Here is a 24,054-nt window from a genome sequence, read left to right as displayed (position 1 = left end):
TTCTCTGAGTGCCCAGAATATGATCAAGAGTAAAAATCAAATCCTGATACTTTTCCTCCCCAGCCAAATTCTTGAAGCAGGTCTCTCATATCTTTTGGAGATCTAGCCTTCTCAAAGAAGTCATTTCATATGCTAATGAAGGAATTTATGCTACCACATCTGCATTATAGCTTTTTGCTATTTTAAATGATTTCTTTTATATGTGGTTAAGTAAATCATCAACAAAGGTGTCTGTGCTTAATTCTAATTTTAGTGTCCATGCCCTCTGATTCTAGTTTTTTTAATATTTATTTAAGTCATGGGAGTGGGGGAGAAGTAAAATGAGATAGTTGAATCAGCTTTCTACTCCTTATTGTAAAAATGTACCCGTGCCCTGTTGGCACAGGGAGGAAGACTGTGAGATTTAGGTCCACACTTGGAAACCTGTCCTTTTTGAAGTAATCTGACACTTGGCCAGTGTGGTCCTGCTCTCTTCTCTCAATCAAACCTTCCTTGTGAACCTTCAACACATAATGCCACTCTCTTCTGTAAACTTAGCTTTCCTTTCTCCTCTTCACTGATCTGCCCAAACTTCTCCTTTGATAATCTCCATTCTCTTTTCTTGATAAGCTAATTTTGATACGTTCTTAACATCAGACAGAAAATATTTATCGTTTTCCTTCCTTTGCATGTCTCTGCTGAATATGTGTTTCATAAAAGATTCTGTCTGATTTTTTTTTTTATGTTTTAGATAACTTCCCCAAGTTCTCTTCTCAATCTACTTCTCCCCACCTTATTTTTTTCTATTTCCAGAATCAGAGAATAGAGTCCTTGGGGCCTCCCTCAGAGCCTTGGGCCATTTCTGTTTCCCTGGAAGGGACATCAGATTCAGTGCTGAAAGGTAGGTACCTGTGACATTCAGAGACGTTAGTACTGCATCTGCAAGAAAATGTTTGCAACCACTAGAATTCATAGCAAGGTGAGTAATGGTCAATATCTTGGGTAATTTGGAAGAGATCTCCTTTTCCTCAGTCTAGAGTGCCATATCTGTAAAAAGGAAGAATTGGCTGGCACTAAATACTTAAGGAACTACCTCCTCTTCTGACGAAGGAACATTTTCGTAATATCCGTATCCTCAAAATGCTGTAGGAAAAGGGTATGTCCCTCAGGACAAATGGTTCTGGTACTACAGTACCATGGACTGGCCCAGGGAGCAAGTCATAGGTATGATGTGGTTTCTGTGGAGAAACAGAAACACTCTCAATGTTATGAAGCATAAATCAATGGCAAATGCAAACACCTGGCCCAGAGCAGGCCCTTAGAGTTTATTTTCCTCTCTCTACTATTCTTTGTCCTCTGTTGCCTTCCTGTTCACTCCTAGTACTGGTAGGTACTGGTAGCTTCATTTACTTTTCCTGGGGCTTGTGCATATAAAAATAAAAAATAAAATAAAAAAAATAAAAGTAAAAATAACACCATTCTATTCTTTGTTTCTCTGAGTTTGATTATTTTAAATACTTCATATAAATGGAATCCTTCATATAAATGGAATTGTCCTTCTGTGACTAGCTTATTTCATTTAGCATCATGTCCTCAAGGATAATCATATTGTCACATATTTCCAGATTTCTTTTTTTAAGGCTGAATGGTTTGCTATTTTATGCATATATTGCATTTTTAAAATCCATTCATCTGTTGATGAATATTGAGATCGTTTTCTTATCTTGGCTAGTATGAATAGCAATGTGATGACCATGGAGGTTTGGATATCTCTTTGAGATACTGATTTCAATCCTTCTGGATAATTACCCAGAAGGACTTGCTGGATCATGTGGTGATTCTATTTTTATTTTTGTGAGGAACCTCCATACTGTTTTCCACATTGGCTGCACCATTTTGCATTCCCATAAACAATGTACAAGACTTATCGTTTCTCTACATCCTCACCGACACTTGCTGTCTTTCTTTCTTTCTTTTTTTTTTTAATAATAGCCATCCTAATAGGTGTGAGATTATATCTCATTGTAGTTTGGTCTGCATTTCCCTGATGATTATGGATGTTGAGCATCTTTTCATATACTGTCCCTGTTGGCCATTTGTAGGTCTTCTTTGGAGAAATGTGTGTTTGAGTCCTTAGCCTATTTTTAAAAATCAGGTTATGAGTTTTTGTGCTATTGAGATGCAAGAGTTTCTTATATATTTTAAAAATTAACACCTTATGAGACATATATCTTATGAATATTTCCTCCCATTCTTTAGGTTGCCTTTTTACTCTGTTGATTGCTGTGCAGAAGCTTTTTAGTTTGACAAGTAATCCTACTTGTCTAACTTTACTTAACATGTCCATACTACCCAAAGTGATCTACAGATCCAGTGCAATCTCTACCAAAATACCAGTAGCATTTCTTACAGAAATATCAAAAGCAATTCTAAAATTTATATGGAACCACAAAAGATCCTGAATAGCCAAAGCAGCCTTGAAAAAGAAGAATAAAACTGAAAGTGTTACACTTTGTGGTTTCAGAGTATATCACAAAACTATGGTAATTAGAACAGTTGAGTACTGGCCTAAAGATAGACGTATAGATCAATGGAACAGAATGAAGACCCTAGAAATAAATTCACACCAAAAACATATGGCCAACTGATATTCAACAAGGGTGGCAAGAATACTTAATGAGGAAAGGACATACTTTTCAATAAATAGTGCTGGGGAACTGATATCCACATGGAAAAGAGTGAATTTGGAGCTTTATTTTATACCATACAGAAAAAGCAACTCAAAAATGGAGCAAAGCCCTAAACATAAGACCTGACAACTCCTAGAAGAAAATACATAGAGAATACTTCTTGACATTGGTCTTGGCAATGATTTCATAGATATGACATTAAAAGCACAGGCAACAACTAGAAGCAAAATTAGAGGGTTGATAACTCTTTTAAAAAATCAGCTTATCAGATTCCTTATATACTTCATGAATTGGTTAGGACATTTCTATTGCTTTTGGGTTGCCTTTAATGCTTTTTACAAACTTGTAAATGACTTATTCACCAGTTCAAAATATCAGCTTATCTATAAAATTGCTGTCTTCCAAGAATAAGCCATGACTTTATGATTATTTCTTGCTCTAACCTGGCTAATGAGCCTAAGCTCTTTCACATGGATTCTGTAAAAAAAAAAAAAAAATTAATAAAATACTAAAATGTATGGGGAAAAGTCCATCATAGAAATACTAAATCTTGCCTCTCCTGCTAATTACATTTATTTTTTTGGCCTAAACTGTTACTATCATCTGGTATGGAACACCTGCTTCCCCTTTCATTCTTACTTGTCCTTAAAAAAGGAAACGTATGGGGCTCCTGGGTGGCTCAGTTGGTGAAGTGTCTGACTTCAGCTCAGGTCATGATCTCACAATCTGTTGAGTTCGAGCCCCGTGTCGGGCTCTGTGTTGACAGCTCAGAGCCTGGAGCCTGCTTCAGATTCTGTGTCTCCCTCTCTCTCTGCCCCTCCCCTGCTCATGCTCTGTCTCTCTCTGTCTCAAAAATAATAAAAAAAATTTTTTTTAAAAAGGAAACCTATAAAATAATAAAGTTTCCAACTTAATGACCTATCATTCAACATAATTTTTCATGAATTAATCCCAATATTTTTTACATCACTGTTTTTTTTTAGCTTATACATTTTGTTTTCCTGCAAAGTTACACAGTAATTCCAGAAAATAGAACTAGTCCCTTCTGAAAATTTTCTTAAGGAGGTAATTGACAGTTCATGAGTAGATATTCCATAGCTACAAAACTCTTACTGTTTCAGACTTGTCTCATTCCGTTCTTCTCTTATTAGAGCTATAAATTTGCCTGCTATATCTTTTCAAGTTGGCTTTCAACTATTCTGGCCTAAGAATTCCCTACTTTATCTACTTATTAAGAAACTAAATCTTTTCAGCCTGTGCTGTGTAATTTTCTCAAATTTCCATAGTCTTGTTACTCTCCTGAGCACCCTATCCACTTTTTCTTTGTACAGTCTAATTTTATTTTATTTAAAAAAACCTATTTTTTATTATTTTTTAAATGTTTATTTATTTTTGAGAGATAGAGCATGCACAAGCAGGGGAGGAGCAGAGAGAGACACACACATAATCTGTCTAGCAGGCTCCAGGCTCCAAGCTCCAAGCTATCAGCCCAGAGCCAATGCAGGGCTCGAACCCACAAACCATAAGATCATGACTTGAGCCAAAGTCAGATGCTTAACGAACTAAGCCACCCAGGCACCCCTGAACAATGCAATTTTATTTTATTTAGAAAAAAATATTTTAATGTTTTTATTTATCTTTGAAACAGAGAGAGAGCATGAGAAGGGGAGGGGCAGAGAGGGAGACACAGAATCTGAAGCAGGCTCCAGGCTCTGAGCTGGCAGCACAGAGCCTGACGCGGGGCTCCAACTCACGGACCGTGAGATCATGACCTGAGCTGAAGTCAGACGATTAACCGACTGAGCCACCCAGGCGCCCCATGAACAATGCAGTTTAAAGGCCCAGGCAATGCTGCTTATTTTGTGAGACTCATCTCATAGACTCTATATTTTCTATTCTTCCACTTACAGCAATGCATATTTTACTCACTTTTGGTGAAAGTAACACCCATATTGTTGACTCATATTTTTGCTCTTCTTGGTTATTTCTTTACTAACACAGTTAACTCTGAAACTCCTTAGGTTTAAAATCACAGGAAAAAGGACATCTCAAAATGTTCCCTGCACAAATTTGCAAAGTCAAGCCACATCATTAAGAAAGTAAGATAATTAAGCAAAGTATCCAAGGTTGGCCAATGTGAAAATTAAACATTCAAAATTGCATTATGAGGTAGTTTTATTTCTTTTTAATTTTTATTTATTATTTTATGTTTATTTTTGAGAGAGAGAGAGACAGGGTGTGAGTGTGGGAGGAGCAGAGAGAGTGGGAGACACAGAATCTGAAGCAGGCTTCAGGCTCTGAGCTGTCAGCACAGCTGACATGTTGAGATCATGACCTGAGCTGAAGTTGGACGCTTAGCTGACTGAACCACCCAGGCGCCCCATTAGGTAGTTTTAAATTTTTTTAATTTTTTTTTTTTAATGTTTTTATTTATTTTTGGGACAGAGAGAGACAGAGCATGAGCGGGGGAGGGTCAGAGAGAGAGAGGGAGACACAGAATCAGAAGCAGGCTCCAGGCTCTGAGCCATCAGCCCAGAGCCCGACGCGGGGCTCGAACTCACGGACCGCGAGATCGTGACCTGGCTGAAGTCGGACGCTTAACCGACTGCGCCACCCAGGCGCCCCATTAGGTAGTTTTAAACTGCCTGTTTTGGTGATGTCATTCGGTCCATTCTTCAATGCCTTTTAGCTGTTGCTGGCATTTTGGTGTGAAATTCATAAGATATAACAGTAATTCACTTACCTTCTGATCTTAAGACAACAGTGTCAAAAAAATCAATTTTTAGCTTTTTTCATGTTCTAATGTGTACATCAATTACCCTCACCTGGATACTGAAGCTCATCTACCCCTATTCTCTACTCCATATATTGCCCATATTCCATATCTTATCCACACTCCAAACCTTACACACACTCCATACCTGTCTTTGTCCTTTCAGGCTGCTATAACAGAACACCATGGACAAGGTGGCTTATAAACAAAGAAATTTATTTCTCATAGTTCTGAAGCTGGGAAGTCCAAGATCAAGGTGCTGGCAAATTTGGTGTCTGGTGAAGGCCTGCTTCCTGATTCATAGATGGCCATCTTCTCACTGTGTCCTCACATAGCAATAGGGGCAAAAGAACTTTCTGGATTTTTTTTTATGAAGGCTCTAATAATAATCACTCCCCAAAGGCCCCACCTCTTAATACCAACACACTGGAGATTAAGTTTCTACATTTGAATTTTGGAGGCACAAAAATTTTCAGTCCATAGCAGTACCATATCTATACTCTATAACTTACCCATATCCAGTACCTTATTTATATTCCATGCCTTACCCATACTATATATCCTTAGTCATAGTTTGTATCTTGCCCATATTCCTTTTTAATATTGTGGTAAAATATATATAACATAAACTTATCATAACCATTTTTATATGTACAGCTCAGTTACCTATATTCCTTACCTTACTCATATTTCATACCTTTACTCATCCTTTGTAGTTTACTCATATTCTGTACTTTACTCATACTCCATAACTCACCATTCTTCATATATTACCTATACCCACCACCTTACTCATACTCCCTTTTACCCATCCTCCATACCTTATTCTATACCATACCTTACTCATACCCCATGCTTTATTTTGCCCCACTCCTGACACCCTCCCCTAATCCTTTATTAGTTTTCTTTCAGTTATCCCAAAGATATCCTCAATGAATAACTTAGAATTGTATTATGACCTTGCAAAATGAATGAAATTGCTATTTTATTCAGTTAACAATGTCATGCTCAAGGTAGCTGAGTCACCTGGATTAGTATTGTCATCATTGTCCTCCTTGGAAGATCCACTGAAGAAGTATGAGGAATGAGCTGAAGTTGTTTCTATGCACACGTTTTTGTGTATGTCATGATGTACGGAAAAAATCTTGTGAAGTTTCATGGTTTTAGAATGCCCACATCACCAAAACACCCTTTTTCATATGAGTGAAAGTATTTCTTGAAGCCATCATGAAATACTTCTCTTTAACTTCAGAAAGAGTGGAACCAAAATCATTTGGGATGGATTACCTGACTTATTCTAAGTATTTCCTGGAGAAACACAAAATAATAACAACAGAACCAGACCTATATGTCCAGTCTAAATCTTTTATTCTATAATTTAACTTTATGTTCTTTTGTCTCAGTGGGTCCTCCTCTATAAAAAGAAGGTTGTAATCTATTAACAAAAAAAGGGAATTTATATACTTGAGATAATTATTTATGGGTCCTATAAACCTTTCATATTTAATTATAGATCCTAGTTGTAGAAAAAATATGTTCTTAATATTTTTACAAAAAATAAAGTCTCAACATTAATGATGTAACAGTTTGTTAGTGTTATCAGGGTGAGAAGGATAGACATGGGGGAGAATTGGGGCTGAAAGGGATTTTGGAAACCATATGCCCTGCAGAAACATATTCAGGTAACACTCCCTGGTAAGTCATGTAGTGAATTTCAATCTTGCTTCAAGCCTAGCACCCCATCTCATCCCAAGTTCCCTCAGCCAGTACATTGCTTATACCAGCTTGATCAGGGAGCCTGTCGATGGCATTTGTATATTTCACAATTACCATTCCAGTGATATGATGAACCCTGGAGTAATGTACTGTACTTGGCAGCAACTGCCTCAGCTTTTGGGCACATATGCTTCAAATCTGAGAATATCATAGATATATATGGGAATCTTTGTAGAGATCTCTGAGGCAAGCTGGTATTTAACACAAAAGCAAACCCATTTGGAGCTAAAACACTTACCATTAGGCAGTTTGGCGGCTGTTCTACGAGGCAGACTCACTGTGCTCGACGGACACATTTCGATTAAATGCTGCTTTGTATTCCTCCAAAGATGGGAACAATAAGGACGTTTGTCAAAGGAAAAACTGCAGCAAACGATTTCATGTTGAACATCTGTACTCTGCAGTTCATTGTTTGCAAGAGTTTATTGACCATAATTTTGATGCATATAGGTTTTAAAGAGTATAAACTGCATTTATCTTGGGCGCCTATCATTTATTTGAGGCTTGGCTTATTTATTTCCATTTTTTCTGGGCATTTTATTTATTTTGGGATGCTGAAGAGATGAAGGAAAAGATGTTTTTGAAAAAAGAAGTTTTAGTTAGCTCTGCAAAATTGATGAGGAAAGACAATGTTTCCACAAAAAGAATTAAGCAATTGAATTGAAAAATGTAACACTAAGCATATTATATCTTTATGATACCTTTCAGCCTTAAAGATCTCAAACCAATTTATAAACTTTAAGACCACTCTGCTAACTCATTGTCCGTCATATCAATCATAGTGACATTTCCAGAGTGAACTGTAGCAGCTGTTAATTAGCAAAGTAATTTGAGGGTGGTGGAGTCAGAAGACTAATTAATGGCACTGTGAATGTGATCCTGAGTTAAGTTGCCTTCTTTCACTTTATAAATGGATGGCCTATTGTCAGAAGATGTAAACTTTCTTTTTTTGCATTTTATTCATGGAAACCATAGCCCAGACGATCCAAGTTGTTAAATCAGGATAGCCTTTATTAGTCATGATTTGATGCATTTCTGTGGTCCTACTCTATTGACCTAACTCTGCCATCACATAAACTACAGATCCCTTGAATAGAAGAGAGGCAGAGCCTACAAACTGACCACCTGGATGATAATAGACTTTCTTTCTTGACAGACATTCATTGGTATAATAGTTAATGTATAGTAGTGGTTAAGAATGCAAACCCTAAAATCAGGCAGATTTGGGACTATAACCTCAGTTCCAAGTAATGTCACCTTTTATAAGATTATCTATTTCCTAGATAATAATAACATTTTTTATACGGCTGTTAGCAGTTTATTTAAAATGATGTATATAGGGGCGCCTGGGTGGCGCAGTCGGTTAAGCGTCCGACTTCAGCCAGGTCACGATCTCGCGGTCCGTGAGTTCGAGCCCCGCGTCAGGCTCTGGGCTGATGGCTCAGAGCCTGGAGCCTGCTTCCGATTCTGTGTCTCCCTCTCTCTCTGCCCCTCCCCCGTTCATGCTCTGTCTCTCTCTGTCCCAAAAATAAATAAACGTTGAAAAAAAAAATTAAAAAAAAATAAATAAAATGATGTATATAAAGCACAGTCTGGCATAGTAAACTTTAAATTACTGTTATTACTCTATCTTGAATTATTAGGTTCTTTTTTTTTAATGTTTATTTTTGAGAGAGAGAGAGACAGAGAGTATGAATAGGGGACGGGCAGAGAGAGAAGGAGACCCAGAATCAGAAGCAGGCTCCAGGCTCTGAGCTGTCAGCACAGAGCCCGACGTGGGGCTCAAACTCATAGACTGTGAAATGACCTGAGCCTAAGTCAGACATTCAACCGACTGAGCCACCCAGGTGCCCCATGGATTATTTTGTTCGGAGACTTATCTAAGAAAAGCCTGATGGATTTATCTCTTTAATTAAATCTTTTTTTCTCCATTATTGTCCAATTGCCTCTTTATAGAGAAGACTTGAAGAAATTGCTCTTGATAAGTAACTAACATTTACTTTTTGTTCCTGTGTTTGTAGGGTGTACTCAGGCAGAAAGTCAAGATGGTTATGTGAGCTTCTCCAACTTGGCAGTTTTGATCTCTGGGTCAAATTGGCACTTTATTTTTACTGTCACTTCCCCTCCAGGTAATATCAGCACAGTGTGTTTTTACTATCTGTTTCTTTTTTAAAAAATACCCCCTTCTCCTTTATAATGGAATAGCTCCTATCATGAATAAGAAGTCATCACAGTTTAGAGAAAAAAAAAATCACTTGGTTATATCATTAAGGTGTGAGAAGCAAGAACACATGTAGAAATTAAGCCTCAGGAGAATTCTGTTGAAGAAGAATCCAAATATACATTTTCTTCTAGTTGTGAAAATTCACTTTGAATGGGTGGGCTTTTTTTATTATTATTTCTATGACATGTGATGGCATGTAGCTGGGTATTAATTAGATAATTTTAATTGATAAGAGAGTCATGGGATATTAAGTATTATGAAATCTTATCTTTTAGTTCTGCCCTCCTCATCCACTGCATCCCCCCAATTCCATTAATGACAACCATACCTATTTAAAATCCTGGTACTTTTGTAAAACCTTTTTTAAGTTTATTTATTTTTTGAGAGAGAGAGAGAGAGAGAGAGTGAGCAGGGGAGGGCCAGAGAGAGAAGGAGAGAGAGAGTCTCAAGCAGGCTTTGCACTGTCGTCACAGAGCCTAATGCGGGGTTCAAACTCACGAACGCTTTGAGATTATAACCTGAGCCAAAATCAAGAGTAAGATGCTTAATGGACTGAGCCACCCAGGCCCTCCAAAATACTGGTACTTTAGAAGTACAGGTATCAGGTGTGTGTAAAGTGCTTATATGCTTCTGCTTGACAAAACCTTAAAAAGAAATCTTCTCCCTTCTGAAGTGTTCTTGACAATTTTTGCTTTATTAGAGGATAATACTACTTAGTAAGTTTGAAGTAGGTAACATATTAATTAAACTTCAAATGAGTCTATGCAAAACACTCCTTCGCATTTCCATGAAGGGTAGAGCCAAGTTTCCTCCTACAGAGAAGGAGTAGTGAGAATGGATTTCTTTCTTTCTTTCTTTCTTTTTTTTTTTTGAGAGTGTAGATTTTGACATCCTCTTTTTAAAATATGGAGCTCTAACAGAGACAGAATAATCCACTGAAAAGAAGATTTAACTCTTCTATTTATTATTGCATGTTTACCAGAAAAAAATTTCTTACCTAAGAGAGCATCAAAAAGAATTCTAAAAATGCTAACACCATATTTGAACTAAACAAATACATATTTATAATCAATTATTAATTTGGGTCAGGAAAATTAGTCTGATACTAAAGCCATGCATCTGGGGGAAGGCTGGGTGGCTCAGTCATAATCTCACAGTTCTTGGGTTCAAGCCCCACATCAGTCGGACTCTGTGCTGACAGCTTAGAGCCTGGAGCCTGCTTCAGATTCTGTGTCTCCCTCTCTCTCTGCCCCTCCCTTGCTCATGCTCACTTGTTTTCTCTCTCTCTCTCTCTCTCTCAAAAATAAAAAAAAATTAATTAAAAAATAAAGCTATGCAACTGTGGAAAGCAGTTAATGCACAGTGTGATAATACATTTGAACAACATTGCTGGATTTAAACCAGTTAGTTAGTGGAGATGGTCAGGAAATCCCATATTTTGATGTGAGATATCCTGAAGACCAACCATGAATGCTTAATTAAGGCCACATATTCTCCCTCATGAAACTTCAATTAAAACTGTCACAGTATATTTTTCAAAAAGTGAAAATGTGGCTTTTGTGAATCAGCGTTTGTCAAGAAGTTCCTTAACTCACTAGTGAGAGTACCAGGAAGATGGCAACCTGGTTTCAAGAGCATTTGAGAATACCATAATAAAACACATTAAAAAAAGAGCATTTGAGGGATATCGATCACATAGCCAGCCAGCTGAGATAAGTATACCACACTGGATACAGAACAATAAAGCTGTAACCTCTGTGGTTACGTGTCTACAGATATCATTTGCACCTTTACTGGGACAAAAATCATTTACAGCTTACCAATCTTCTACAAGTTAACAAGACTGGGCCTAATTAATATTAAATATTTTTTTTAAAAAAACCCTATGTTCTATAGAATTTGATAAACCTGTTTGAAAATGCTCTGGTATGACATTGATAAGATCTGTAATCACTTTTTTACCTGAATTCTAAGTCTTAGATAGTTTTTCTGCACAAAGGGAATACCTTCTAAGGTCAAGTATATTATTCTTAATATTAGTTTTGCAGGGAAGATATCCTTTAAGTACCTATGAAAGTGTCCTTATAGAAGTACAGTTTTGTGGCAATACATGTTCAGTGCTCTTGACCATGGAATCCCCAAGTATGTCTTTTAAAGAGTAACATGTGCAGAGCTGGATAATTTATCCCAGATTTGTCCGATTATTTAAAGGTCCTTTGTCCTTACATTTCCTCTGTCCTTAAATTTCCGAGACTAACTAAATATTTCATCAAGATTATTTTTTTTTTAATTTTTTTTTCAGCGTTTATTTATTTTTGGGACAGAGAGAGACAGAGCATGAACAGGGGAGGGGCAGAGAGAGAGGGAGACACAGAATCGGAAACAGGCTCCAGGCTCTGAGCCATCAGTCCAGAGCCTGACGCGGGGCTCGAACTCACGGACCACGAGATCGTGACCTGGCTGAAGTCGGACGCTTAACCGACTGCGCCACCCAGGCGCCCCGCATCAAGATTATTTTAAGGAGTAAGTTAGAAAGCCAAATGTAAAACATGGTGGATCTCAGTAACACTTGTGATTTCGAGCCGTCTGTAGTGTTCCCATTTACTAGACGGCTACTTTATTTTAGGTTTCACTGTAACTTGTAAAAGAGGCTGAGGAATTATCTTGATAAGTTTTTCTTTAGTATTTCTCCTTAAATTATTCTTCATAATTCTCAAAACCAAGACTGGGGTGAGGGTCTGTCAGAATGAGCTTTACAAAGTTTACATTAGAAGAGAACAGATGGAAGATAGAAAACAAGTATTTTAGAAGAGTAAATCATTACTCCTATTGTAGAACTATAGAAATGGAGGAACTGAGAAACTAACTAGGTCTGACCAAATGTGTTATAGGATCCTCACAAGTCTGTCTAATATGTTGACTCGTCCAGCTCATTTGTTCATATCTGAACGTCCTGAGACACTGCCAAGAGTGAAGGGTTTACGTGTTTATCCCACTGACTTCCCACCCTGCCTTTCCCCATTCATTAATACTACCGTGGTCTAGCTGTGCTTTCTCTGAGCATTCCTTGGAGCCAGGGAGTTCTTAGGGGGTCCTCGGGGACTACTGGGACCTAGGGACCTAAGGATGCCCCTTGCCACCAAATCCAGAGAATCTCGGCTTGTAGTTGCTATTTCCGTGCCTGGAATACTCTTTCTCCTGAAATGCACAGGGCTCATGCATCATTCCACTCAGGTTTCTTCCAAAGGTCACTTCCTCCGAGAGGCTTTTTCTGCATCACTCAGTCTATGCCACCACCATTCCCAACCCTGTCCATCTCCGGTCTTTCTCTGTCTGCCAGCCTCTCTTTGGTCTCCTTTACAGCACTTACTGCCACCTGGCATCAGGGTATCAGTGCATTTGCTTGCATCACTGCCCATGTGCTCTGTCCCCTATGAGAAATGACATTCCAGAAAGGACAGGAATTCTGCTTAGTTCAGTACTATATGTTCAGAGAGTAGAAAAACTTGGCACATCATAGGCACAACTATTTGTTTATGAGTAAGTGAAGACATTGAGATTACATCTAAGATTACACTTTTGCAATGTTCAGCTACTGGTGGGCTCTACCCTTAGACCCAGGTATTTCTCTGGGCTTATAAGCTAGCATCACTGACTTCAGCCCCTCTTCCATTCTTTGTTTTCTAAACACTACCATGTCCTGATCTTCTATATCCCACTTGGTTCATGCCACTCTCAGCTCAGAGTTTTTCCTTCTGTGACACCTCACTGCCTTCAGAATATAGTCAAGGGCCTTACAGCTGACATTTACTGCCTACCAAAATTTATCTCAAATGCTTCCCAGCATTAATTCCCAGTGTTTTTCAACACTAATTTCCTAAACAATTTTCTTTTTTCTCCTTTATGCGTTTATTTGTTCAGCCTTCAAAGACCCACTTAGATACTCTCTCCGTTGAGATGCTTTCCATGACCACATTGATGGAAAATATCCCCCTCCAGAGTAATTGATTGGCCTTATTCTGTTGGCATGTGTCACATTCTGACTTGTATAACAAGTGTTTGTACATACATCTCATTTTATTTACTAGCTTGTAAATATCTTCAGAATAAGAACACTTATACACTTAGCAAAGTAAACAATTACTGAGCAATCATTGGAAAATGGATAAAAGAATGAGGAATTTTGTTTTACTTGTGCAAATCCCCAGTAAAATCTATTCCCCCGTCTCTGGCCTAGATTTATCTTATTCAGATGCTCATAAAAAGCAACTAATTAATAACAAACAAGCCAAGTATGTCTCAAGTATAAGATGTACACACAGGAGAACCATTTCTAGCTAATTTGGTTATGGTAGCTTTGGGACTGAGTCAGCCAGGAGTCAAGAGACTGAAAACCTGACTGTGACTTTCAATCAAATTATCAGATTCAGCCCAAGGAAAGCACAACAAAGAAAAACACAATGTTTCCTAGAGTAGGAAAATAAAAACTCTGTTTTTTTCCTGTGCTATTTAGATAAAAGCAGAAGTTTGGTATTGGTTGGTTTGTTTTAAATGTGCTACTTAAAAATTGTTGGTTAGCACTAACTCATGTCCATAGGCAAGCTTTTTTTTTAACTTTTCATTTTTATATTGAGGTGTAATTGGCATATGAGAAACCATACATATTTGAAACATACAGTGTCATAAATTTTGATGACTATAATATTCCCACAAAAACATCCCCACAATTAAGATAATGAACATATCTATCACCCTCAAAATTATAGGCAAAATTAAAAATTATTCTATTTAAATAACATACAGTATTTCTATATGTTTTTATCAATTCAAATGCATTAATAGATTCATGTAATCACCACCACAATCAGGATATAGAACATTTCCAAAAAATGGGGCACCTGGATGGCTCAGTTAAGTGATCAACTCTTGATCTAGACTCAGGTTGTGATCTCATGTTGGTGAGATTGAGTCCTGCATCAAACTCTGTGCTGACAGCACTGAGCCTGCTTGGGATTCTCTCTCTCCCTCTCTCTCTGCCTCTCCCAACTGGTGCAAGCTCACTCATTCTCTCTCTCTCTCTCTCCCTCTCTCATAAATAAATAAATAAATAAATAAATAAATAAATAAATAAATAAATAAATAAATAAATAAATAAAAACATTTCCAAATAACCTCCCTTATTTTATTCCTCAGTCCTCACATTCTCCTTTCCACTACCACTAATCTCTAACAACTACTTATCTGTTAGTTATCTCTATCATTTGGTCTTTTCTACAATGTCCTATAAATGGAATGAAAGTATGTACCCTCTGAAGATACACTTCTCTCACTCAGTATAATGCCTTTGATGCTCATACCTGTTGTTACTTTTTTATTAATAGTCTTTCTCTTTGTTTCCTTCCTTTGTTCCTTCCTTCCTTCCTTCTTCCTTCCTTCCTTCCTTCCTCCCTTCCTTCCTTCCTTCCTTCCTTCTTCTTTCCTTCCTTCCTTCCTTCCTTCCTTCCTTCCTTCCTTCCTTCCTTCCTTCCTCTCTCCCTCCCTCTCTTTCTCCCTCCCACTCTATCTTCCTTCCTTCCTCCCTTTTCTTTCCTTTCCTTTCCTTTTTTTCTCTTCCCTCTTTTTCTCTTTCTTTCTTTCTCTCCCTCCTCCTCCCTCCCTACATCCTCTCCTTTTTCTTTCTTCCTCCCTCCCTTCCCCTTCCCTTCCTTCCTCTACTTCCCTCCATCTCTTTCTCCCTCTCACTCTCTCCCTCTTCCTTCCTTCTTCCTTTCTCTTTCTTCCCTTCTCTTTCTTTCTTCCCTTCTTTCTTTATTCCCTTTTTTCTTCCTTTTCTTTCTTTCTTTCTTTCTTTCTTTCTTTCTTTCTTTCTTTCTTCTTTCTTTTTCTTTCTGTTTCTTTTATTTCTTTCCCTCCCTCCTTTTTTCTTTTCTTTTTCTTTTTCTTTCTTTCCTTTGCCTGCCTGACTGACTTTATTACTTCCTCTCTCACTCCCTCCTTTCCTATTTTTGTTCCTTATTATTTTTCCCCTTTTATGGCTAAGTAGTATTTCAATATCTGGATAAACCATAGTTGGTTTATTCATTTCTGTGTTGAAAACACTGGGGTTGTTTCCTGGTTTGGGTGATTATGAATAGAGATACTATAAACATTTATGTACAAATTTTTATGTGTATAAGCAAGCTTTTATTTATTTTTTAATTTATTTATTTATTTTGAGAGAAAGCACACACATGCACTTGTAGGGGAGAGACAGAGAGAGAATCCCAAGCAGGCCATGCACTGTCAATGTAGAGCTCAATGTGGGGCTCAAACCCATGAACCATGCGATCATGACCTGAGCTGAAACCAAGAGTCAGACGCTTAACTGACTGAGCCACTCAGGCACCCCAGCTTTTAATTTTTTAGAATTTTTAAAGCTTTATTTCAAAATTATTTCAAAAATAATAATGGAGTGAGAACCAAATTTTTCAGTCTATTAAAGGATTTGAGATGAATTCTTAGAAAAATGCTGTCTCTAAAGGAAGTTGCCCATTTCCCCCCAGCTTCATAACTAAAGTGGCTCTATCTATTTGCCACTGCCCTCCTCCCACTTTTCCAGATAACAAAATTCTCATGGACATTAGAAATTCTCTTGGCTCCATGGTAGGAATCCCCATTGCTCTGTTTGGATGTGTTACATGCCATTTTTTAAATAGGATACATATGTCAGAGCAAGTGATTTCACACATTCTAGAGCTGAGAGCATTTCTGTTCTAATTAGTGGAACATAAGAGTGAAATTGAAATTTTGCATTGGGGGAAAAGGTAAGTCTGAGAATAAAAGGGGAGAATTGGAAGAATGTCCCCTCAGCAATGGAGAGAATTGGAAAGAACAATTGTATGTTATTGTTGCAATTGGATTCTTGTAGTTCTTCAGATGTGTGGATCTTGGATTTATTATTGGTTCATTTAATTATTTAATTCAATAAATATTTATTGGACCTACTAAGTGGCAGGTATTATAAACATATCTCTTCCACAATATTTTTATCCTATCAGCATCTTACATCTTATTAATATGTTATCATTGGGATTTTTTTTTTAACAGGGGCCAATTTTACAGCTCGATCAAAGTCATTCGTTGTCTCACCTGCAACCATGTCAGAGAAGTCAACCATCATCTTGGCTGTTTCCCTGTGCTCAGTGGCCTCATGGCTGGCTCTATGCTGTCTGGTGTGCTGTTGGTTTAAGAAAAGCAAAAGCAGAAGTATGTAGATTGTTTTTCAGTATGGAAATATCAGGGGAGGTGGAAATATCACCATGTATACTCTATTAACATTTCTTTTACTTTCCCCAAAGAGAAATTTTTATGAAACTGCAACACAGTATACCACATGGAACCAAATTATTCAGTTCATACAGTAGAGTCAAAGATTGCCTAATCTTAAATAATAATAGCAATAATAATGGAAGCTCATGCTTATTGAATATTCACCATGGGCCAGGTTCTAAGTACTTTATACACATGAATTTATTTAATCTTTACAACATCCTTATGAAGTAGGTACTAAATACTATATCCGTGTTATGGAGATGGACCATGAGGTACAAAACAGCTAACTAACTTGCCCAAGGTCACACAATCAGGAAACAGCCAGCCAGTGTGGCTCCATACCCCACTCTCTCTCAAACACTATGTTCCCCTGCCCAGGTAATCTTCCAAAAAGTAAGTTCAAGGGGCGCCTGGGTGGCGCAGTCGGTTAAGCGTCCGACTTCAGCCAGGTCACGATCTCGCGGTCCGGGAGTTCGAGCCCCGCGTCAGGCTCTGGGCTGATGGCTCAGAGCCTGGAGCCTGTTTCCGATTCTGTGTCTCCCTCTCTCTCTGCCCCTACCCCGTTCATGCTCTGTCTCTCTCTGTCCCAAAAATAAATAAACATTGAAAAAAAAAATTAAAAAAAAAAAAAAAAGTAAGTTCAAGACTCAGCTGGGAATGCTCTCTTCTCATTCAAAAGAGGGAAGAGAATGCTTGGTGGGTTTTTTTTTTTCCTCTCTAGTAGTGTGGAAATCATGTTCTTGGACATTTTTCCAGAAGCAGATCTTTTTTGTGTAGGCTGGATACATGGAGAATCACTGAAGGAAACAAGTTCTGTGAAAGAGGCTTCTTTCTTTCTTCTTTTTATTTTTAACGTTTATTTTTTTTTTTTTTTGAGACAGAGAGAGACAGAGCATGAACGGGGGAGGGTTAGAGAGAGAGGGAGACACAGAATCTGAAACAGGCACCAGGCTCTGAGCCGTCAGCACAGAGCCCGACGCGGGGCTCGAGCTCACAGACTGTGAGATCATGACCTGAGCCGAAGTCGGCCGCTTAACCGACTGAGCCACCCAGGCGCCCCGAGGCTTCTTTATTTCTACTCTGCTGTTAGAGGATGAGAGATACAGGTGCAGACCAGGTACTGGATCCCTTTCTCCACCCCATCAGATGAGTGGACGAAACATTTGTGATATTAGGAGATGCTAGGAAACCAAAGTGATAGGCAAGAGTGAGTACAAAAGAGGTGAAGCAAACAGAGAAAGTCAAAATAAAGCAAGGAAAGAGAACAAAGTCTGGTGCCACTACTAGAAGGTTCACAATGCTTGGATTTCCTGAGAGATGCCGGGGAGGGAGGTTCCAGGAGATGCCCTATTTATTTTGAACCAAGCATCAGCCTGATATCTCTCCCTGTCGTGGTGGGGCTGGGCAAACTGCAAGGAAACTCAAGGACACCTTGTTTTTCTCAAGAAGAATGGGATTTCATCCTGTCCACTATGATTTGTTGAATGCAAGTTGTGGTCTTTGCTTTAAAATCTAACGGAGTATGTGTGTGTGTGTGTGTGTGTGTGTGTGTGTGTGTGTGTGTAGAGAGAGAGGGAGAGAGTGAGAGAGAGCTAAGCCCACCAGCTATGCTGGGACCTCCCACTAAGCTCTGCTCTGCTCACCCCATCTCTTCCCTTTTGTTCCTCAGCTATCGAGGAAGATTTTCCTACCATTACTAACATGTCATTACCTCAGTATCCTCTTTTTTGCTTTTTCAACTATCTGTGGACACTTTTTGCTATATTAAATTCCCACATTTTCCTGACTGGATGTAGACTCCTACCTTTCTTTACAAAAATGTAAAGAGATCATGAGGAACTTTATGAAAAAAATGTATAGTAATTAGCAATGGGTGTGGGGGGTGAAATGCACGTAATCAGTTCCATATGAGTAATTTGCATTTTCTGCTTTTTATTTTCTTTATATCTGCCTTATAACATCCATTACTTTAGCATAAAAAGTATCATTCCCCATCTTCATCATGGGACACTATTCTCTGGTTCAGCTGCACAGTCTGTGTCAACAGATTACAATATTTTGATCTCAGGACCTTGTTACACTTTCAGTAATTATTGAAAACTCCAAAGAGATTTGTCAATGTGTGTTCATCTACTAATATTTCCAAATTAGAAATTAAAGGAGAAAATGTAAAATTTACTTATTTAGTTTAAAATACCAGTAATTGGGGCACCTGGGTGGCTCAGTCAGTTGAGTGTCCGACTTTGGCTCAGGTCACGATCTCGCGGTTCATGGGTTCAAGCCCCATGTCTGGCTTTTTGCTGACAGCTCAGAACCTGGAGCCTGCTTTGGTTCTGTCTCCCTCTCTTTCTGCGCCTCCCCTGCTTGCTCACTTTCTTTCTTTCTCTCTCTCTCAAAAAAAGTGAATAAACATTAATTTAAAATATATATATAATAATACATGCGTTATATGTTAACATAATTAACAGTTGTTTTTTTTTTTTTAAATTCAAAAATGATGTTTGGGGGCACCTGGGTGGCTCAGTCAGTTAAGCATCTGACTCTTGATTTCAGTTCAGGTCATGATCACACAATTCGTGAGTTCGAGCCCCATATCAGGCTCTGTGCTGACAGCGCAGAGCCTGCTTGGGATTCTATGTCTTTCTCCCTCTCTTTCTCTCTCTCTTAAATAAATAAACAAACAAACAAACATTTTTTAAATGATGTTTTCAAATATAGATAATGACAAAAATGACACTTTTATAGAACTCTTTAATGTCTGCTTAAGAAAAGTCAGCATTGGGTGCCTGTGTGGTTCCGTGGGTTAAGCATCCAACTTCTGCTCAGGGCATGATCTCCCGGTTTGTGGGTTAGAGACCCATGTCAGGCTTTCAGCTGACAGCTCAGAGCCTGGAGCCTGCTTGTAATTCTGTGTCTCCCTCTCCCTCTCTGCCCCTCACCCTCCTCATGCTCTTGTCTCTCTCTCTCTCTCTCTCTCTCTCTCTCAAAAATATATAACCATTAAAAAAATTTTTTAAAAAAGTCAGCTGGATTCTCTTAACAGCTTCCGTATTATATTTGCTGCAATGTATTATTTTGACTGAAGTATATGAAGAAAATCCAGCCTCACAAAGATACATAGTAGAAGGGGAAGAGTATTTTAATAGCCTTCATAGATAATTGCAGATAATCCTATTTGATAGTACACCCAAACTGGCCAAGAGATGGTTCCTTAAAGGTACATCACAATGTACTCTTATAGTCCGTTACCTGAAAATTAATCTATCATATACTTTGAGTGGAGACTTATCCATGCATGATTTTGAAATATGTGTTAGCTATTTGGAAAATATTGTTTCACTGAGTTACAAAGATGTTCCAAATGCTAATATATTGCATTCTGCAATTTTTTAAAAACTGCATTTGTTAATATCAATATTAAACTTTAAGAATTAGAAATATGCAAAATTTGTAGTTGATAGAAGTCAAAAATTCTAAATCTCTCATGAAAGCTTGAATTTTATCACTGGCAACAAATATTATCAATTGTTTCATACAAGTTACAGACTCGCTTCATTCACTTAAAAATCTGCCAGATACCCCAGAATGAATAGCCAGAATCTGTCTTTCATTCTTCCAAGTTATTTTAGTCTAAAAATGGTGTTACATGAAAAAAAATCAGCTATTTGAGCTACACTCAATCACAAAAGTGCTTTTCCTTGAGAAAAATGATCATATGCCGTGGCCTGGCAGCATCTGACATTACATTACAAATTTATGTGTTTATCCTCTGCTATCCAAAGTAGAATAAAAGCTCTATAAGATCAGGTACCAGATCTTTATTACTCATTGTCTTTCTATTGCTTAGAATAGTTCCTGGCATGAACAATGTAAATATATTTTTGATTAATGTAGTTAATAAATAAGTGAATAGAATATAAACATCTCATCAGTCAAAAGTAGATTCTTCAAGGTACCTGGGTGGCTCAGTCAGTTGAGCGTGTGACTTTGTCTCAGATCATGATCTCATGGTTCCTGTGTTCAAGCCCTGCTCAGGGCTATGTGCTGACAGCTCAGTGCCTGGGGCCTGCTTTGGATTCTGTGTCTCCCTCTCTCTCTGCCCCTCCACTTCTTATGCTCATATGCACTGTCGCTCTCTGTCTCTCTCTCTCTCTCTGTCTGTCTCTCTCTCTCCAAAAATAAATAAAACATTAAAAGAAATAGAAGTCTTCAGTCAAAAGCACACACAATTTCATAAGCTCTATGGATTGTACCCATGTCAATTTCCTGGTTTCCATACCATATTATAGTTATTTGGGTTGTTAACAGTGGATAAGGCTGGTTTAGGATGCATGAACCCTCCCTTATATTTCCTGTGAATCTATCATTATTTCAAAATAAAAGGTAAAAAGAGTATTGTAACATTCCATACCAGCTCTGTCCAGTAAAAATATAACATGAACCACAAATATGAGGCACATGATGTAATTTTCTAGTATCCTCTTAATCTATCAAAAGTTATTTCAACATGTAATAACTATAAGAATATTAGGTATTTTACAGTTTTTCAAAATCAGGTGTATATTTTGCACTTACAGCACATCTTAATTTAAGCTAGTCATATTTCAAATGTTCAGTAGTCCTATTTGGTGGCTAGTTTTACTGTATATGGCTACTGAACCAACCTTAAAGTTGCTGGTCAGTATATGGGATTGTATTTCATTATTCCTTAAGCTCTCAATACATCATATGAATTCTATTGCATGTGTATATCACAATCATTTTGTGGGGGCATACAAGAGGAACACCTTAACCCTTAGGGCACGTTTGCAAATAAGAAATGTCATTTCATCTAAAAAACAAGAAACATTCACATTTTTTTCATTATTCTAGAAATAAAAAGTGGAGATATTTCTGAATTCCAGACTAATGGTCAAAAGAATCACATCCACATCTCATCCAAACGCCAAGGATCACATGTAGAGACTGAAAAGGAAGACGCCATGATGGGAGAAGGTAAGCTTGGACAATGGGGATGATTTCCACAACAGAGACCCATCGTGGATGAGCTGTGGCCTCCCTCTCCACATGGTTGTTAGTTTCTGGATCAATTTAGTTGTTAGGCCCTTCTTTATTCTTTGTTACTTCTTCTCAAGGAAATTACACCCCAATACAGGAATATACAAGTCCATCTGATTCACTCAGCTATTAACCAATTATTCAAGTTGACATTTATAATTTTTTCTTAGTAGATGATAATTGGTTTAACATTTGAATTTGTTACATAGAGAAAGGGAAAACTAAAGCATAGGCATATAATCTTTCCCTTAGCTATTGCAAAGCTGCCAGTCTGGCAACATTATTGAATTTGGGAAATAAGACAGTGGTGTTGCCAAATACCAACTATGCAAATTAGGCTGAATACGGAACCCTTAAAAATGAGTCAGCTCTGTGAAGCTCTGCTTTGTTGTTTTGTCACTTTTAGCAAAATGCATTATTTGCTTACATTGCACGTTATGCTAGATGATTTTGCTTGCTATATTTCTTTATTACCATTGGAATTGGTGCCAAGCAAAGAAAAGGTAAGCATTTATTCAGACCAATGATTTTCCTTTGCCCTTCTAAGACACAGAAAACAGGAGGACAGTGGGTACAGCACAAGAGGGATTTGCCAAATATGGATATGGTGGATGAAAAATATTCATATAATTTTTATGAATCTGAAACATTTTGAAGCATACACCCTAGAAAGAGTAATATTTGTATTTATTCTAAGGAATAGTCAATTATCATATTTTCTGCTTGAAAAAAGAATATGAATTGTAATGATTCTGAGTACCATGTTTAACTAAAATGTAGCATTTCAATGTTGTTCTACCTCTAACTAGTTCAGCGAACTCTGGCAAGTGTGTGTGTGTGTGTGTGTGTGTGTGTAGATATCAGTTTGTTTGCCTGTTTGTATTTTTTCTCATGGAGGAAATGAAGTTAGTTTTTTAGAAATGTCCCAACAAATTAGCCAGCCATACTTCAGCCTGGACCTATGCCAGAAGGCGGAAGTAGGCTTGGAGTGGATAGGTGTGAGAAGAAAGAAGAGAGAAAAGGACGGGAATTTTTTCCAGATTCCATCTAAGACCACTTTGTTTGGTTTCTAGAAACCTCTTGTCTATATTATTGCATGTAAATTCAGCATAAGTGTTTGAAAAGGCTCATGTGAATTCAGCACTGTGAAAAACAGCATATTTAGCCGCATTCTTAAGCAAACAGCAAGAGTGATGCTAATCTCCCCCTAATCTAATATGGCTATCTACATGAATCTCGGTTACCCTACTTAAATTAACTACATTAAGCAGTCCACAATGCCTGGGTGTTTTATTAAGGAACATTTTTTATCTGGTGGCTTATTAATAAATTATCAGGAATGAGATAAGGGACAGGGTTCCTGCGGAAAAGTTTAGATTGAAGAGACGGGAGTATCAGGGGCCATTTTATTAGGACATCCAGGTTAAAAATAGAAAGATGTGTTCTCCAAATCCTCCCTTAGGGACCATAGCAGATTTGTTTCCTTATTTCCTAAGCTATGTCCAAATCTGAAGAGCATCAATTCCAAGGCAAGTAATGAGGCATCTCCTATTTTCTTCAGAAATTATTGCCAGCTACAAAACAACTAATTGTTGCAAGCTTTAAATAAATTTGGTTTATTTCAGTATTTCCGTGGCACTTTAGTTTCCCTTTTCTTTTTCTAAACTTTTGGCCTTTGCAAATAAAGGAATTGGCTGTGTCTCTTATAAGCACACTGCATTTACTAAGCAATACCATAGCACTAAAATTATTCAGCTGGTGGAACTGTTTCCACCATCCAGTATATTGAGACTGTAAACTCATCATGTTATGGCTTTTACCAAAAATTGTGTGGATATAACAGGGGTGGTGGAGAGTTACACTGGGGGAGGAAGGCAGTGGTGCATATATCCCTCATATTTTACCATTACCAGGCAGACATATAGAGCCATCTGAGTCAGCTTATAAAATTCATATTTGCACTAGTCACTCTGCTAGTTAGATCTAATGAATTCTCAAGTTAGTTGGAGAGGCAGAAGAATGGGACAGTTCAGAGCATGAAAGCCAGGAGTCAGGCAGACTGAATTTAATCCTGACTCTCCTGTTGACTTGCTTTGTGGCCTCAAGGAAGTCAACTATCCTCTCTATGTCCATCAGCTCCCTCATTGGGAAAGTTGCTATAATAACACTGCTCACACTTATGGTTGTTGTGCTGATTAAGTGAGTTAATATTACTAACGTGTGCAGAGCAATTCCTGGCATAT

General features: G+C 37.8%; 1 protein-coding gene and 1 long non-coding RNA gene across 3 annotated transcripts in view; one reads left to right on the top strand and one right to left on the bottom strand.

Annotated features, from left to right (window-relative positions):
* The window catches only part of LOC123608496, a 482,727-nt gene that overhangs the window by 23,365 nt on the left and 435,308 nt on the right, over positions 1-24,054 (bottom strand). The window contains exon 3 of the long non-coding RNA XR_006717257.1: positions 16,571-16,658. This is a non-coding gene — a long non-coding RNA (uncharacterized LOC123608496). The remainder of the gene's footprint in view (positions 1-16,570; positions 16,659-24,054) is intronic.
* The window catches only part of PKHD1 (PKHD1 ciliary IPT domain containing fibrocystin/polyductin), a 494,443-nt gene that overhangs the window by 442,466 nt on the left and 27,923 nt on the right, over positions 1-24,054 (top strand). For both annotated transcript variants that reach the window (XM_045498517.1, XM_045498518.1), the window contains exons 63-66: positions 793-880; positions 9,240-9,347; positions 16,529-16,687; positions 21,626-21,748. In XM_045498517.1, coding sequence (XP_045354473.1) covers positions 793-880; positions 9,240-9,347; positions 16,529-16,687; positions 21,626-21,748 — 478 coding nt within the window. The remainder of the gene's footprint in view (positions 1-792; positions 881-9,239; positions 9,348-16,528; positions 16,688-21,625; positions 21,749-24,054) is intronic.

This window comes from Leopardus geoffroyi, chromosome B2 (genome assembly GCF_018350155.1).
Source record: "Leopardus geoffroyi isolate Oge1 chromosome B2, O.geoffroyi_Oge1_pat1.0, whole genome shotgun sequence".
In the NCBI taxonomy this organism is placed as follows: domain Eukaryota; kingdom Metazoa; phylum Chordata; class Mammalia; order Carnivora; family Felidae; genus Leopardus; species Leopardus geoffroyi.
The sequence above is the reverse complement of the archived record's forward strand: the minus strand, read 5'-3'. Positions and strand labels throughout refer to the sequence as shown.